Here is a 17,818-nt window from a genome sequence, read left to right on the forward strand (position 1 = left end):
TTAATTTTAAGAATGTGGTCCTGATCAGACCAGTATTTATTTATTGTTCTGATATTGGGCACTGTTCAGATTCAGATTCAGATTCAGATTCAATTTTAATTGTCATTGTCAGTGTACAGTACAGAGACAACGAAATGCATTTAGCATCTCCCTGGAAGAGCGACATAGCAAACGATTTGAATAAATAATAATAAGTGTCCGGGGGGGGGTGGTGATTGGCAGTCACCGAGGTACGTTGTTGAGTAGAGTGACAGCCGCCGGAAAGAAGCTGTTCCTCGACCTGCTGGTTCGGCAACGGAGAGACCTGTAGCGCCTCCCGGATGGTAGGAGGGTAAACAGTCCATGGTTGGGGTGAGAGCAGTCCTTGGCGATGCTGAGCGCCCTCCGCAGACAGCGCTTGCTTTGGACAGACTCAATGGAGGGGAGCGAGGAACCGGTGATGTTTACCTCTGTTATACAAGTCCACAAGTTATAGGAGTAGAATTATGCCATTCGGCCCATCGAGTCCACTCCGCCATTCAATCATGGCTGATCTCAGCCTCCTAATCCAATTTTTCCAGGATAGATCAGCCATAATCATAGTGAGAGGCTGGGTTGTCTTGAGGGGCCGAGTGGCCTACACCTGTTCCAATTTTCACAAGTTATAGGAGTCGAATTATGCCATTCGGCCCGTCAAATCTGTCATTCAATCATGGCTGATCTCAGCCTCCTAATCCCATTTTCCTGCCTTCTCCCCCATAACCCTTGACACCCGTTCTAATCAAGAATTTGTCTTTCTCTGCCTTAAAAATATCCACTGACTTGGCCTCCACAGCCGTCTGTGGCAATGAGTTCCACAGATTAACTACCCTCTGACTAAAGAAGTTCCTCCTCACCTCCTTCCTCCTTTAATTCTGAGGCTGTGGCCTCTGGTCCTGGACTCTCCCACCGGTGGAAACATCCTCTCCACATCCACTCTACCTCTGCCTTTCATTATTGTGTAAGTTTCAACAGGTAGGTAGGACACAGTTCGATAATGCCTGTTTCCAGAAGACAAATTGGACAGAAACATGACGAATTAATTTGGGAACACAATTTGTGTTTCACAAATTTGTTACAATGGAGGTTTGATTAGGAACTAGAGAACCATATCCTTGGAAATTGACAAGCGGAAAAAAAGTTGGCTGGGAATACAAGAGTACTGGAAAAAAAACTTTACATGTAACCTCCCCGCAGTAATTAGAGAGTCAGAAACACATTCGTAGGATGGGAATGTCCGACACTAACGGGCCTGTCCCACTTACGGGATTTTTTCGGCGACTGCCGGCACCCGTCATAGGTCGTTGCAGGTCGCCAAAAATGTTCAACATGTTGAAAATCCAGCGGCGACCAGAACAAGGTACGACTTTTTGGGCGACTACTCGCGACCGTACAGGCTTCACCCCGCGACATGTCGCCTGTACGGTCGTGAGTCGTCTACTCAGTCGCCTAAAGAGTCGTAGCGTCTTTCTGGTCACCGCTGGATTCTCAACACGGTGAAAATGTTCGCCGACCTATGACGGGTGCCGGCAGTCTCCAAAAAAATTACAGAGAAAGGTTGAACAAGTTAGGGCTTTATTCTTTGGAGCGCAGAAGGTTAAGGGGGGACTTGATAGAGGTTTTTAAAATGATGAGAGGGATAGACAGAGTTGACGTGGAAAAGCTTTTCCCATTGAGAGTAGGGAAGATTCAAACAAGGGGACATGACTTGAGAATTAAGGGACTGAAGTTTAGGGGTAACATGAGGGGGAACTTCTTTACTCAGAGAGTGGTAGCTGTGTGGAATGAGCTTCCAGTGAAGGTGGTGGAAGCAGGTTCGTTTTTATCATTTAAAAATGAATTGGATAGTTATATGGACGGGAAGGGAATGGAGGGTTATGGTCTGAGCTCAGGTATATGGGACTAGGGGAGATTATGTGTTCGGCACGGACTAGAAGGGTCGAGATGGCCTGTTTCCGTGCTGTAATCGTTATATGGTTATATGGTTAAAAGTCGCGTAAGTGAGGACAGACCCACAAAGGAGAGAGCTGTAAGGTGAAAGGGGCAAAGTATTACAGAAAAGTGAAATACCTTTTAGTCAGAGGATGGTGAATCTGTGGAATCCATTTATCGGGTGGCACGGTGGCACAGCGGTAGAGTTGCTGCCTTACATCGGCAGAGACCCGGTTTCGATCCCGACTACGGGTGCTGTCTGTACGGAGTTTCTACGTTCTCCCCGTGACCTGCGTGGATTTTCACCGGGATCTCCGGATTCCTCCCATACCCCAAAGACGAACAATTTTGTAGATTAATTGGTTAGAGGCAGGAAACATGTTCCCGATGTTGGGGGAGTCCCGAACTAGGGGCCACAGTTTAAGAATCAGGAGTAAGCAATTTTGAATGGAGACGAGGAAACGCTTTTTCTCACAGAGAGTGGTGAGTCTGTGGAATTCTCTGCCTCAGAGGGCGGTGGAGGCCGATTCTCTGGGTACTTTCAAGAGAGAGTTAGATAGAGCTCTTAAAGATAGCGGAGTCAGGGGATATGGGGAGAAGGCAGGAACGGGGTACTGATTGGGGATGATCAGCCATGATCACATTGAATGGTAGTGCTGGCTCAAAGGGCCGAATGGCCTACACCTGCACCTATTGCCTATTGTCAATCATCTTCTGTCTGCTCACAAGGACGTTCTTCACCGCGGCTGCTAGCAGTGCTGAGGATCCCAGGCTAACGATGCTTCAGAGACAGCCGCCACTTAGCAGTGTTGCCAGTAACGAGGCTTAGCTCAATTCAAGCGGAGAATTGTGTTGTCTACAGATGCAAACCAGAACTCAGCCACACGTTGAAATCAGTTCAGTCAGACCAACATCGGCCAACAGGGTACCAGATGAGACCCAAGTCACGGAATCATGGACCCTTTGTGTAAAAAGTGTTGCCCCTCATATCACTATTAAATCCCCCCCCTCCCCCTCACCTTAAACCTATATCCTTCAGTTCTCAAACCCCCTACCCTGCATAAAGGACTCTGTGCTTCTACCCGATCTATTCATTGAGTGATACAGCATGAAAACAGGCCTTTCGGCCCAACTTGCCCACACCGGCCAACATGCCCCATCTACTCTAGTCCTACCTGCCTGCATTTGGCCCATTCCCCTCTACACCTGTCCTATCCATGTACCTGTCTAAATGTTTATTAAACATTGCGATAATCCCGGCCTCAACTACCTCCTCTGGCAGCTCTTTCCACACACCCACCACCCTCTGTGTGAAAACGTTAGAGAGGGGGGAGAGAGAGGGGGAGGGGGGGGGGAGGGGGGGGGGGGGGAGGGGGGGAGAGGGAGGGAGAGGGAGGGGAGGGGAGAGAGAGGGGAGAGGGGGGAGGGGGGGGGGGGGGCACAGCGAGGGGGGGGGGGGGAGAGGGGGCAGTCACGGTGGCACAGCGGTAGAATTGCTGCCTTACAGCAAATAATGCAGCGCCAGAGACCCGGGTTCAATCCCGACTACTGGTGCTGTCTGTACGGAGTTTGCACGTTCTCCCCGTGACCTGGGTGGGGTTTTCTCCGAGATATTCCGTTTCCTCCCACACTACAAAGACGTGCAGGTTTGTAGGTTGACCCGCTGAGTTTCTCCAGCACTTTTGTCAACCTTCAATTTTCCAGCATCTGCAGTTCCTTCTTAAACAGGTTTGTAGGTTAACTGGCTCGATTTTTTATTTTTTTTTGTTATAAAGTAATATTGTCCAAGTTGGCGATATGCAGAGTCTTCTGCCCTGCCGACTACAACATTCAGAAGGTTGAGACGAAGAGAGCTGGGAGCAGGCGAGGTTATGCCAAGATCCACCTCCAGCCCAGAGCTAGTGTGCTGTACACTGCGCTGCCGGACCTCGCTCACTCCGGTCAGTCTCAGACCGCGGACCACCTCCACACAGCTGAACATGGGCGCTCTCTTCTTACTGGTGACCTGCTACCTGACCATTGGGACTGGGGGTGCTCACGCCGACATGGACTATAACGCGATCTCCCTGCCTCAACCTGTAAGTTACTATCAGCCATTCGCAAAAAAAAAAAGTTTGGTAGTTCTTACAACTTTGTCTGAAGTCCCCACTAATCGATACTTGAATCCCAACCGCGGATCAACGCGTTAGAAACTAATAAACCGAACCCTTGCCGGGAAACACAACGTGTAAACAGGGAAGATAGACACAAAATGCTGGAGTAACTCAGCTGGACAGGCAGCGGCATCTCTGGAGAGAAAGGAATAGGCGACGTTTTGGGTCGAGACCCTTCTTCAGAAACTAGGGGACTTTGGACAAACGCTCAACTTATTAGTTTGTCCAACTTGTTTTCCATTTGATTTTTAGTTGATTTTTTTAATGGATATTGTTATCAACTTATCAACCCCGTCTGAAGAAGGGGTTCGGCCCGAAACGTTGCCTATTTCCTTCGCTCCATAGATGCTGCTGCACCCGCTGAGTTTCTCCAGCTTTTTTGTGTACCTTGTTATCAACTTAGTTGATTTTTCATGGATATTGGATCTACTGTAATGATTTAATGACCCGATTGAAACATATAAGGTTGTTATTTGTTATAAGATCTTATAGAAACTTACACAATTCTTAAGGGGTTGGATAGGCTAGATACAGGAAGATTGTTCCCGATGTTGGGGAAGTCCAGAACAAGGGGTCACAGTTTAAGGATAAGGGGGAAATCTTTTAGGACCGAGATGAGAAAAACATTTTTCACACAGAGAGTGGTGAATCTGTGGAATTCTCTGCCACAGAAGGTAGTCGAGGCCACAGTTCATTGGCTATATTTAAGAGGGAGTTAGATGTGGCCCTTGTGGCTAAAGGGATCAGGGGGTATGGAGAGAAGGCAGGTACAGGATACTGAGTTGGATGATCAGCCATGATCATATTGAATTGCGGTGCTGGCTCGAAGGGCCGAATGGCCTACTCCTGCACCTATTGTCTATGTTTCTATGTTAAGGGCTTGGACATGCTAGAGGCAGGAAACATGTTCCCGATGTTGGGGTAGTCCAGAACCATGGGCAACAGTTTAAGAATAAAGGGGTAAGCCATCTGATAATTCTCTGCCTCAGAGGGTGGTGGAGGCAGGTTCTCTGGATGCTTTCAAGAGAGAGCTAGATAGGGCTCTTAAAGATAGCGGAGTCAGGGGATATGGGGAGAAGGCAGAAACGGGGTACTGATTGGGGATGATCAGCCATGATCACATTGAATGGCAGTGCTGGCTCGAAGGGCCAAATGGCCTACTCCTGCACCTATTGTCTATTGTCTATCTGCAGATTTAATGTATTTGCTGTTTTGGTACCAACTCGAAAATTGAATTGAACGATGAAACTGATACAAGGATTACATGACAACAGATTGCAATGCTCTTGGTAGACAAAAGTGCTGGAGAAACTCAGCGGGTGCAGCAGCATCTATGGAGCGAAGGAAATAGGCAACGTTTCGGGACGAAACCCTCCGGGTTTCGACCCGAAACGTTGCCTATTTCCTTTAGGTTTCGGCCCGAAACGTTGCCTATTTCCTTCGCTCCATAGATGCTGCTGCACCCGCTGTGTTTCTCCAGCACTTTTGTCTACCTTCGATTTTCCAGCATCTGCAGTTCCTTCTTAAACACTTTGCAATGCTCCTTGATTTTTTTTCCTCTCCCTCCCTCTCTCTATCTCAGGAAGGCCAGCAACGTCCAGCAAGACAGGCGATTATTTTGCCCAGACCGGTAAGTGCCGTGTTACTTTCTCGACCCATTTTACACAGAGGGTCAACAATTCTGATCTCGATGTTAGTGGGGTTATTTTGGGAACAGCTTTGGTTTTTGAACCAGCCCTGAGGGTTTAAGGCGTTTGCGACCTTTGCCCTTGTAGGTCGAGCACCTGCCCCCTCAATCCTGACTCCCCGCACCATCTGTGAAACGACAAAATAACTCCAAAAGATTAATTTTAAAGCAGTCACAGAGTGATACAGCGTGGAAACAGGTCCTCCGGCCCGACTTGCCCACGCCGGCCAACATGTCCCATCTACACTAGTCCCACCTGCCTCCGCTTGGTCAATAGACAACAGGTGCAGGAGTAGCCCATTCAGCCCTTCGAGCCAGCACCACCATTCAATGTGATCATGGCTGATCATCCCCAATCAATACCCCGTTCCTGCCTTCTCCCCATATCCCCTGACTCCACTATTTTTAAGAGCCCGATCAAGCTCTCTCTTGAAAGTATCCAGAGCACCGGCCTCCACCGCCCTCTGAGGCAGAGAATTCCACAGACTCACAACTCTCTGTGAGAAAAAGTGTTTCCTCGTCTCCGTTCTAAATGGCTTACCCCTTATTCTTAAACTGTGTGGCCCCTGGTTCTGGACTCCCCCCAACATCGGGAACATGTTTCCTGCCTCTAGCGTGTCCTAACCCTTAATAATCTTATATGTTTCAATATGATCCCCTCTCGTCCTTCTAAATTCCAGTGAATACAAGCCCACTCTTTCCAATGCTGTTAACAGCCCTGTCCAACGGTGCGAGTTCATTCCAAGAGCTCTACCAATCAAACTCGTGGTAAGCACGGAGAATGAACGTAGCGGGTACGTCGGAGCTCGGGGACGTACCTTAGCGGCTCGTAACGCTAACGGCAGGTACTCGGGAAGACTCGCTAATGGCAGGTACTCGGGAAGACTCGTGAAGATTTTTCAACATGTTGAAAAATGTCCACGAGAGCCCCTGAGTACGGACTAGCGGCCATTACCGTAAATCTCCGAGTTCGAATCAGGGCAAACTCGGGAGAACTCTTGGAATGAACTCGTACAGTGGGACAGGGCTTTAACGATCTTGCCATTAATTGTATACTTTCTCATTTGCCCTCCCAAAGTGCAACTCAGACTGTAACTGAAGGCAGTGGATCGGACAATGGGCAATATCGAACTCGTGTGTACGGGTACTTGATGGGCAGACGGACACTGTGTGTTCATTGTCTTGGTGCAAACTAAACTAGACTAATAGCCACCATGTTTTCCGGGATTGTAACACCCTCCTTTCCCGACATTACTTTCTTTCCTTGCAGGACAGTAAACCTCACATGACGGACTTCATCGTCAAATCCACCATCTTCTCTCGCTATGCGTTCACGGCTGTTTCATGTACCATGGTCAACCGCGCTCTGCGGGCCAAAGATGCCGTCTTCAAGATGCAGTTCCCAGCCTCTGCCTTCATCTCCAACTTCACCATGTAGGTATTGAACTGATTCATGAGTCCACGAGCCGTGGGAGCAGAATTAGGCCATTCGGCCCATTGAGATATAGTCATAGATAGAACCATAGAGTGTGGAAACAGGCCCTTCAGCCCAACCTGCCCACACAGGGCCAACATGTCCCAGCTACACAAGTCCCACTTGCCTGCGCTTGGTCCATATCCCTCCAAACCTGTCCTATCCATGTAGACACAAAATGCTGGAGTAACCCAAAACGTCACCTATTCCTTCGCTCCATAGATGCTGCTGCACCCGCCGAGTTTCTCCAGCAATTTTGTCTACCTTCGATTTTCCAGCATCTGCAGTTGAACACTGACTGACTTCTGTTGTTATTTAATGATAATGTGTAGCAATGAAATGCAGACAGGCACAAAATGCTGGAGTAACTCAGCGGGACAGGCAGCATCTCTGGAGAGAAGGAATGGGTGACGTTTTGGGTCAAGAACCTTCTTCAGACTGATGGACTGAAGGGTCACAAATTAGTTTAGTTTAGCGATACAGCGCGGAAACAGGCCCTTCGGCCCAGCGAGCCTGTGCCGACCAGCGATCCCCGCACACTAACACTATCCCACACACACCAGGGACAATTTTATATTTACGCCAAGCCAATGAACCAACAAACCATCACGTCTTTGGAGTGTGGGAGGAAACCGAAGATCCCGGAGAAAACCTATGCAGATCACGGGGAGAACGCACAAACTCCGTACAGACGGCACTCGTAGTTGGAATTGAACCCGGGTCTCTGGCGCCGTGAGGCAGCAACTCTACCGCTGCGCCACCGTGACTCCCTATTTAATGATTGTCTGATCTCTGCTTTCGTTTTCACCACAGGATTATTGGCAATAAAGTGCATCAGAGCGAAGTTTTGGGAAAAGCAATGAAATCGAAAGGGAAAGAATATTCTGGGAAAAACAGGTAGGTGATCAACTCCTTATACAATGGTTCAAAGGTTCTTTGTTGTCACATGTGCCTTGGTACCGTGGAATTCCAATGTTTGCAAACAGCTCAGTAAAAATCTTACTCTATCGAAGCTCAATCAAACTTAAGTATAAGTGTAGGAATAGACTTTAGATTTTAGATTATTTTTGTAAACTGAAGGTTAATTTGACATCGGTATAAATTCCCGGAATGCCGGGACTGTCATATGCTGAGAGAATGGAGCGGCTGGGCTTGTACACTCTGGAGTTTAGAAGGATGAGAGGGCATCTTATTGAAACATATAAGATTGTTAAGGGTTTGGACACGCTAGAGGAAGGAAACATGTTCCCGATGTTGGGGGAGCCCAGAACCAGGGGCCACACAGTTTAAGAATAAGGGGTAAGCCATTTGGAACGGAGACGAGGAAACACTTTTTCACACAGAGAGTTGTGAGTCTGTGGAATTCTCTGCCTCAGAGGGCGGTGGAGGCCGGTTCTCTGGATACTTTCTAGATAGGGCTCTTAAAGATAGCGGAGTCAGGGGATATGCGGCGAAGGCAGGAACGGGGTATTGATTGTGGATGATCAGCCATGATCACAATGAATGTCGGTGCTGGCTCGAAGGGCCGAATGGCCTACACCTGCACCTATTGTCTATTGTCTATAGTGTGGTGTTAATGGGCAGAAGAGCCTATTTTTACGCTGCATCACTAAACTAAACTAAACTACATAACAAGAGACATCATTCCTAAAGAATGCTCCGTTCCTTTTTTATATATTTTTTCCTCATTCCCATCAGAATTACACAGATTTTTTCTCTCTCAAATTACACGTCTGTAACGGCATAGCTGCAAGAAAAAAGATGTGTTCAACTGCCTCTTGCACATGGCTAGAACAGCTGCCATTAAATGTTCGCCCACTGAATGTTTCAAACCGTTGGAAATCTCAATTCCCCAAAGTAAGTTTGTCACACCCTGGCCTCAGCTACAAATCAGTCGATAAATTCCACGCACTTTAGTTTAGAGTTACAACGCGGAAACAGACCCTTCGGCCCACCGAGTCCGCGCCGGCCAGCCATCACATTAGTTCCATCCCACACACTAGGAACAATTTACAAGGGCCAATTAACCAACAAACCTGAAGGTACACAAAATTGCTGGAGAAACTCAGCGGGTGCAGCAGCATCTATGGAGCTCCATAGATGCTGCTGCACCGCTGAGTTTCTCCAGCAATTTTGTGTACCTTCGATTTTCCAGCATCTGCAGTTCCTTCTTGAACAACCAAAAAACCTGTACGCCTTTGGGACGCTTTACCGGTTCCTCGCTCCCCTCCATTGAGTCTGTCCAAAGCAAGCGTTGCCTGCGGAGGGCGCTCAGCATCGTCAAGGACTGCTCTCACCCCAACCACAGACTGTTTACCCTCCTACCATCCGGGAGGTGCTACAGGTCTTTCCGTTGCCGAACCAGCTTCTTCCCTGCGGCTGTTACACTAATTAACTCTGCACCTTGGTGACTGCCAGTCCAGCAGCGGGTCAGGCAGCATCTCTGGAGAGAAGGAATGGGTGACGTTTCAGGTTGAGACCCTTCTCAGAGACAGATAGATTTTTGATTAGTACGGGTGACAGGGGTTATGGGGAGAAGGCTGGAAAATTGAGTTAGGAGGGAGAGATAGATCAGACATGATTCAATGGTGGAGTAGACTTGATGGGCCGAATGACCTAATTCTGCTCCTATCGCTGAAAGAGAATGTTTCCAGTGGTGTGGGAGTCTAGAACCAGAGGGCATAGCCTCAGAATGAAGGAATGACAATAGACAATAGGTGCAGGAGTAGGCCATTCGGCCCTTCGAGCCAGCACCGCCATTCACTATGATCACGGCTGATCATCCCCAATCAATACCCCGTTCCTGCCTTCTCCCCATATCCCCTGACTCTGCTATTTTTAAGAGCCCTATTTAGGTCTCTCTTGAAAGCATCCAGAGAACTGGCCACCGCCCTCTGAGGCAGGGAATTCCACAGACTCACAACTCTCTGTGAGAAAAAGTGTTTCCTCGTCTCCGTTCTAAATGGCTTGCTCCTTATTCTTAAACTGTGTGGCCCCTGGTTCTGGACTCCCCCAACATCAGGAACATGTTTCCTGCCTCTAGCGTGCCCAAGCCCCTAACAATCTTATATGTTTCAATGAGATACCCTCTCATCCTTCTAAACTTCAGAGTGTACAAGCCCAGCTGCTCCATTCTCTCAGCATATGACAGTCCCGCCATCCCGGGAATGAAATCACTATGTACTTGTTCTGGGCTTAGTGGGCCAAATGGCCTTTGTTGCCAGCATCCAACATTCAACAATTCCAGATTGCTTGATGGATCAATGAGTTTATCCCACTGATTGGCGAAGGCATACTGACCGGAAGGACTCCGGGTTTGATTCCCGGTCTTGGCTGGTGGGATGAAGACACTGAGAGAGAGAACAGGATAAACCTTGCTTGTGAAACCATCCCCCGAGGAGATCACACAAGCCAACCCCAACTCTCAAGGCCAACTTGGCCGGTTCACCAGAATATCATCTCCGATCAATGTCCAACAAAGTGTCTGTGTTTCTAGGAGAACTCCAAATAGTAATTTGCTGGAGAAAAAACATTCTGTTGATTGCATGTAAATACAATGCCAAAAAACCCATGTTAATCTAAAACAAATAGAAACATAGAAAATAGGTGCAGGAGTAGAGGCCATTCGGCCCTTCGAGCCTGCACCGCCATTCAATATGATCATGGCTGATCATCCAACTCAGTATCCTGTACCTGCCTTCTCTCCGTACCCCCTGATCCCTTTAGCCACAAGGGCCACATCTAACTCCCTCTTAAATATAGCCAATGAACTGTGGCCTCAACTACCTTCTGTGGCAGTGAGTTCTGTGGCACAAATGACTCAGCGGGTCAGGCAGCATCTCTAGAGAAAATGGAAAGGTGACGTTTCGGATTAGGACCTTCCTACAGGTTTTAAGAAACCATCGCCCCTCCAATAATACATAATACGATAAGATAAGATAGAATTGTATTTATCCCAGGAGAGAAATTGGTCTGCCAATAGTCATTAAAACATAAGATACATGGAACAGGAACTTAAAGGGATGAGTGGAAAGGATTGGGAACGTGCAAAGATGGGGGGAGAGGAGAGTCACTCTACCCAACGACAGAAGCGGGGAGGAGTTGTACAGTTTGATAGCCACAGGGATGAAGGATCTCCTGTGGCGTTCCGTGCCACATCTTGGTGGAACCAGTCTGTTGCTGAAGGTGCTCCTCAGTAATACAGGTAGGATGGGGGAGACACAAGGAACTGCAGATGCTGGAATCGTGGGCAAAAAACAAACTGCTGGAGTAACTCACTGTGGACGGCTGGATTGTAATCGTGTATTGTCTTTCCGTTGGCTGGTTCACACAGAACAAAAGCTTTACGCTGTACCTCGGTACACTACACTAAATTACTAAAATAAACTAAACATATAGTCTATGGTATTAAACACAAAATACAAATAATAGACAATAGACAACAGGTGCAGGAGTAGGCCATTCGGCCCTTCGAGCCAGCACCGCCATTCAGTATGATCATGGCTGATCATCCAAAATATCCTCACATATACAAACGCACATGTATACACACACCTATGCACACCCACATGTACACATTAAAAACACAAACATTAATAGCGCAAAAAAACAAAACCAATGCCCCAAGTCTATGTAGTTCAGAGCTTATTTAGAGGTTGTGGTGTTCAAGACCCTGATGGTTGTTGGGAAGAAGCTGTTCTTGAACCTGGAGGTCACGGTTTTCAGGCTCCTGTACCTTCTTCCCCGATGGTAGCAGCGAGATGAGAGAGTGGCCAGGCTGGTGTGGGTCTCTGATGATGCTGGCCGCCTTTTTGAGATACCATAAAAGTTTGGAGGACTTTTGTCAAGTCATGTATATTTGTCACATACACATACAAGATGTGCAGTGAAATGAAAAGTGGCGATGCCTGTGGATTGTGCAAAACAATAGATCAGACAGAACAGAACCAGTTTTTAAATTTTTAAAAAAGAGTATTTACGCCCCTGGTGAGATCAAAGTTTACTGTCCTGACGGCCTGTGGGAAGAAACTCCATCTCATCCTCTCTGTTTTCGCAGCATGACTGTGGAGGCGTTTGCCTGACCGTAGCAGCTGGAACAGTCCGTTGCTGGGGTGGAAGGGGTCCCCCATAATGTTGCTGGCTCTGGATCTGCACCTCCTGGTGTATAGGTCCTGCAGGGGGCGAGTGTGGTTCCCATGGAGCTTTCGGCCGAACGCACTACTCAATGCAGAGCCTTCCTGTCCTGGGCAGAGCAGATCGAGAGGTTTCCAGTCAGGATGCTTTCTTCTGTGGAATTCTAGTGAGTCTGTGGAATTCTAGTGAGTCTGTGGAATTCTAGTGAGTCTGTGGAATTCTACTGAGTCTGTGGAATTCTACTGAGTCTGTGGAATTCTAGTGAGTCTGTGGAATTCTACTGAGTCTGTGGAATTCTAGTGAGTCTGTGGAATTCTACTGAGTCTGTGGAATTCTAGTGAGTCTGTGGAATTCTAGTGAGTCTGTGGAATTCTAGTGAGTCTGTGGAATTCTAGTGAGTCTGGAATTCTACTGAGTCTGTGGAATTCTAGTGAGTCTGTGGAATTCTACTGAGTCTGTGGAATTCTACTGAGTCTGTGGAATTCTAGTGAGTCTGTGGAATTCTACTGAGTCTGTGGAATTCTACTGAGTCTGTGGAATTCTAGTGAATCTGTGGAATTCTACTGAGTCTGTGGAATTCTCTCCATCAGAGGGCGGTGGAGGCCGGTTCTCTGGATGCTTTCAAGAGAGAGTTGGATAAGGCTTAAAAATAGCGCAGTCTGGGGATATGGGGTGAAGGCAGGAACGGGGTACTGATTGGGGATGATCAGCCATGATCACATTGAATGGCGGTGCTGGCTCAAAGGGCCAAATGGCCTACTCCTGCACCTATTGTCTATTGTCTACTGTCTACTGCACCAGAGTAGAAGGATTGAAGGATCCTCGGAGAGACTCTGAATTTCCTCAGCTGCCTGAGGTGGTTAAGGCGCTGCCTTGCCTTACCCACCAGTGCAGCAGTGTGTGTTGTCCATGTAAGATCTTCTGCGATGTGGACTCCCAGGTATTTGAAGCTCGCCGTATCCACAGTAGTCCCATTTATCCCCAGGGGCGTGTAATCCTCGGTCACTACACAAAGTGTTAACTGTGATTTATTTTCCATTAAACTTGTTAAACATTGCATATGCAACAGAAACGGGACACAGAATAATCCAACTGATCATCTACTGTTCTCCAACAGAGAGAGTGAGGTGGAGGTCTTTACCGTGACCGCAAATCTGCCCGGCAGGACCAAGGTTTTGTTCCTTTTGACATACGAGGAGCTGTTGGAGAGGCGTCTGGGAAAATACACACACGCCATCAGTGTCCGCCCAAATCAAATCGTTCCGAAGCTGCTGGTGGAGATCCACTTGACCGAGAATTCCGGGATCACCTTCCTGGAGGTCGCCCCTCTGAGGGACAACAATCACAGCGCCACAGGTAACCTCCAAAATGGAGAACCGCCCACAGCTATGAGATTCATAGTTGTCATGCAAAACCAACCTCCTCGCTTCCATCGACTCCATCTACACCTCACGCTGCCTCGGCAAGGCCAGCAGCATCATCAAGGGCCAGTCTCACCCCCCGGCCACTCCCTCTTCTCCCCTCTCCCATCAGGCAAGAGGTACAGAAGTGTGGAACCGAACGCACACACCTCCAGATTCAGGGAGAGTTTCTTCCCGGCTGTTATCAGGCAACTGAACCATCCTCTCACCAACTAGAGAGCGGTCCTGACCTCCCATCTACCTCATTGGAGACCCTTGGACCAGGAATAATTGAATTTTATTGGACTTAGATTCTCTAAACTTTAACTGTGACCTGTGGGAGGCTTGATTGTAATCATGTACAGTCTTTCCGCTGACTGGATAGCACGCAACAAAACAGCTTTTCACTGTACCTCAGTACACATAGCAATAATGAGCAAAACAATGTTGAAGAGAGAGGAGCATAGAGTCATGTAGCATGGAAACAGGCCCTTCCGTCTACCAAGCTGCCCCATCTACACTAGTGCCACCTATTTGGTCTCCTAATTTGGTCCCCTAATTTGAGGAAGGACATTCTTGCTATTGAGGGAGTGCAGCATAGGTTTACAAGGTTAATTCTTAGGATGGCGAGGCTGTCATATGCTGAGAGAATGGAGCAGCTGGGCTTGTACACTCTGGAGTTTAGAAGGATGAGAGGATAGGAATCGTTAGAGGCAGGAATCGTGTTAGGCAAGAATATGTGTGTTATGATTGTGTTTATAATTTGTTTGGTTGTTTTGTTGTTTGTTTTTTGCACAAAAGTCCGCAAGCATTGCCACTTTCATTTCACTGCACATCTCGTATGTGTATGTGACAAATAAACTTGACTTGACTTGACTTGACTTGATGTTGGGGGAGTCCAGAACCAGGGGCCACAGTTTAAGAATAAGAGGTAAGCCATTTAGAACGGAGACAAGGAAACACTTTTTCTCACAGAGAGTGGTGAGTCTGTGGAATTCTCTGCCTCAGAGGCCGGTTCTCTGGATGCCTTCAAGAGAGAGCTAGATAGGGCTCTTAAAGATAGTGGAGTCAGGGGATATGGGGAGAAGGCAGGAACGGGGTACTGATTGTGGATGATCAGCCATGATCACACATTGAATGGCGGTGCTGGCTCGAAGGGCCGAATGGCCTCTACTCCTGCATCTATTGTCTGTTGTCACCTGCCCACATATGGTCCATATCCCTTTAACCCTTTGTACCTGCCGCAACTATTTCCTCCGGCAGCAAGTCAGGTCGGGGGTGGAGTTCCCCTCCCCGCCACGGGTACCATGTAATCCCGTGCTACCCGCTCCATGGTCGGATAGTCGGCGACTAAACCGTCTCCCCCACCTGGTTTGCCAGGTGAGGAGGGGGCTGTGGACCACCCAGCAGGACCAAAAACAAGACCCGTCAAAGGGCGGATGAGCTTCTGGAGAGCCAACGGCCATCCACACTTCAGTAGAAGTTGCGATCACTGCTGTACGTAGCATTGTAAGGAATGGTGATAAACCACACACACACACACACCAACATCCTGTACTTCCAGCGGCGGATGTCCGCAGGAACTGGAGGACGGGGACGTGTGGTGCGTCCGTCACCGTTCCCGTCGGAAACCAGCGCCACTGCGTCTGTCGCTAATGTTTTCAACGGTGATGAATGATGATGAGCTTGTTCCACACACCTACCACCCTTTTTGTAAAAAGGTTGCCCCTCAGGTTCCTATGAAATCTCCCCCCCCCCCCCCCCATCTCACCTTAAACCTATGCCCTCTGGTACCCGATTCCCCTATCCTGGGCAAGAGACTCTGAACACTCACCTAATCTATTCCTCTCATCACCTTCTGTTCCTCTACAAGATCACCCCTCATCCTCCTGCGCTCCAAGGAATAAAGCCTTAATGTTTTTAACATGTGAGGCTAGTCGGAGAACGGGAGGGAGGGGAGAAGGAGAGAGAGGGAAAGCAAGGGTTTACGAAGTTAGAAGAGTCAATATTCATACCGCTGGGTTGTAAGTACCACTCGATATTCTGACTGGTGATTGTTCAATGCATCTCAACTTATAGAATAAAGCTGGAGTAACTCAGCGGGACAAGCAGCAATGGGTGATGTTTCGGGTGTTGGTTTGTAGACATAATGAAGGAGCTTGAAATTGGTTCAGAACCACACAGGGAGCCAGTGGAGAGAGGCCAGGATCGGGGTGATGTGGCCCCTTTTTCGGGTGCCCATCAGGAGTCTCGCTGCGGCGTTTTGGACCAGTCACAGGTGGGTCAGGGATGATTGGCTGATGCCAGTGTAAAGGGAGTTGCAGTAATCGAGGCGGGAGGAGATAAATGTGTGGATGATCTTTTCGAGGTCGTCAAATTGTAGGAAATTGGAGGGACAATGTTTACATTTACCAAGCCAATTAATCTACAAACCTGCACGTCTTTGGAGTGCGGGAGGAAACCGAAGATCTCAGAGAAAACCCACAGGGGGATCGTGCAAACTCCGTATAGACAGCACCCGTAGTCAGCATCGAACCGGGTCTCCGGTGCTGCTTTCGCTGTAAGGCAGCAACTCTACCGCTGCGCCACCGTGACCGCAAGTCTTCCACGTTTCCGTTCTTTGCTGTTACAGGTCCACCGCCTCCATCCACCAAGATCAACAGAGACAAGACATCAGCCCATGTCAAGTTTAGACCGACCGTCAAACAGCAAGTTGGCATTGCTGAGAATGGAGCTCTGGGAGACTTCATTCTGAGATACGATGTCAACAGGGAACTAGGCGCTGGGGAAATTCAGGTATTGTCCGTGATATTCTCCCTTCATCCTGTGTCCGAGTTCTCTTATGTGTAGAACATCTAGATATTCCAAGGTGGACAAAAATGCTGGAGAAACTCTGCGGGTGAGGCAGCATCAGTCGGGTCTCGACCCGAAACGTCACCCATTCCTTCTCTCCAGAGATGCTGGCTTTACTGCTGAGTTACTCCAGCATTTCGTGCTGATCTTAGAACAGTGTGGATGCAATGATATGATGGAATGGATGGGGTACTGATTGGGGATGATCAGCCATGATCACATTGAATGGCGGTGCTGGCTCGAAGGGCCGAATGGCCTACTCCTGCACCTATTGTCTATTGTCTATAACCTGAAATGGCCCTATGGCCCAACATGCCCATGCATATCAACATGCCCCGTCTACAATAATCCCACCTAGCCCCATATCCCACTCAACCTAACCTATCCATTGTGGGCCAAAGGGCCTGTTCCTGCGTTGTATGTTCTATTTATATTGCTAATACCCATAAAACAATGATATTTTATTGCCTCTTACCATGCAGAGTTATATTAAGGTTCTTGTTGTTCCATTTACAGGTTCAGAATGGGTACTTTGTTCATTATTTTGCTCCAAAGGATCTTCCCGCTGTGCCAAAGAATGTGGTGTTTGTGATTGACACAAGTGCCTCTATGCGTGGACACAAGATAAAACAGGTAGACCCCTTCCCGTTGATCACATAACTGCATGCCTGTTTAGTTTAGTTTAGTATAGAGACGCAGCGTGGAAACAGGCCCTTCGGCCCACCGAGTCCGCGCCGACCAATGATCCCTGCACACTGCCACTATCCCTACACACACTCGGTATTCAAGAGAGAGCTGGATAGGGCTCTTGAAGATAGCGGAGTCAGGGGATATGGGGAGATGGCAGGAACGGGGTACTGATTGGGGATGATCAGCCATGATCACATTGAATGGTGGTGCTGGCTAGAAGGGCCGAATGGCCTACTCCTGCACCTATTGTCTATTGTCTATTGACTTGAAAGGTCACCCCTTGTTTTACTCCAGAGATGCTGCCTCAGGTGGCCAACTCTCTCACTCCCAAATAAGGGACAAAAGGTCAAAATATGGGACAAATTCCCGCCGGTCATTCGTTGACTGACTTGGCCATGGCTGGGTGGGTGAATGATGAGTTGGCCCGGGTGCTGGACTGCACACACAAAGCCCGGCCGCTGCTGCTGCTGCTGCTGCT

The 17,818-nt window shown here is 48.3% G+C and overlaps 1 protein-coding gene across 1 annotated transcript in view; it reads left to right on the forward strand.

Moving 5' to 3' along the window:
- The first annotated feature begins 3,733 nt into the window (after positions 1-3,733).
- itih5 (inter-alpha-trypsin inhibitor heavy chain 5) overlaps positions 3,734-17,818 on the forward strand; it is a 29,157-nt gene continuing 15,072 nt past the window's right edge. Inside the window, exons 1-7 of the mRNA XM_055653444.1 lie at positions 3,734-4,028; positions 5,686-5,733; positions 7,061-7,224; positions 8,078-8,161; positions 13,515-13,753; positions 16,430-16,593; positions 17,167-17,283. Coding sequence (XP_055509419.1) covers positions 3,822-4,028; positions 5,686-5,733; positions 7,061-7,224; positions 8,078-8,161; positions 13,515-13,753; positions 16,430-16,593; positions 17,167-17,283 — 1,023 coding nt within the window. The 5' untranslated portion in view covers positions 3,734-3,821. The remainder of the gene's footprint in view (positions 4,029-5,685; positions 5,734-7,060; positions 7,225-8,077; positions 8,162-13,514; positions 13,754-16,429; positions 16,594-17,166; positions 17,284-17,818) is intronic.

This window comes from Leucoraja erinacea, chromosome 22 (genome assembly GCF_028641065.1).
Source record: "Leucoraja erinacea ecotype New England chromosome 22, Leri_hhj_1, whole genome shotgun sequence".
NCBI lineage: Eukaryota > Metazoa > Chordata > Chondrichthyes > Rajiformes > Rajidae > Leucoraja > Leucoraja erinaceus.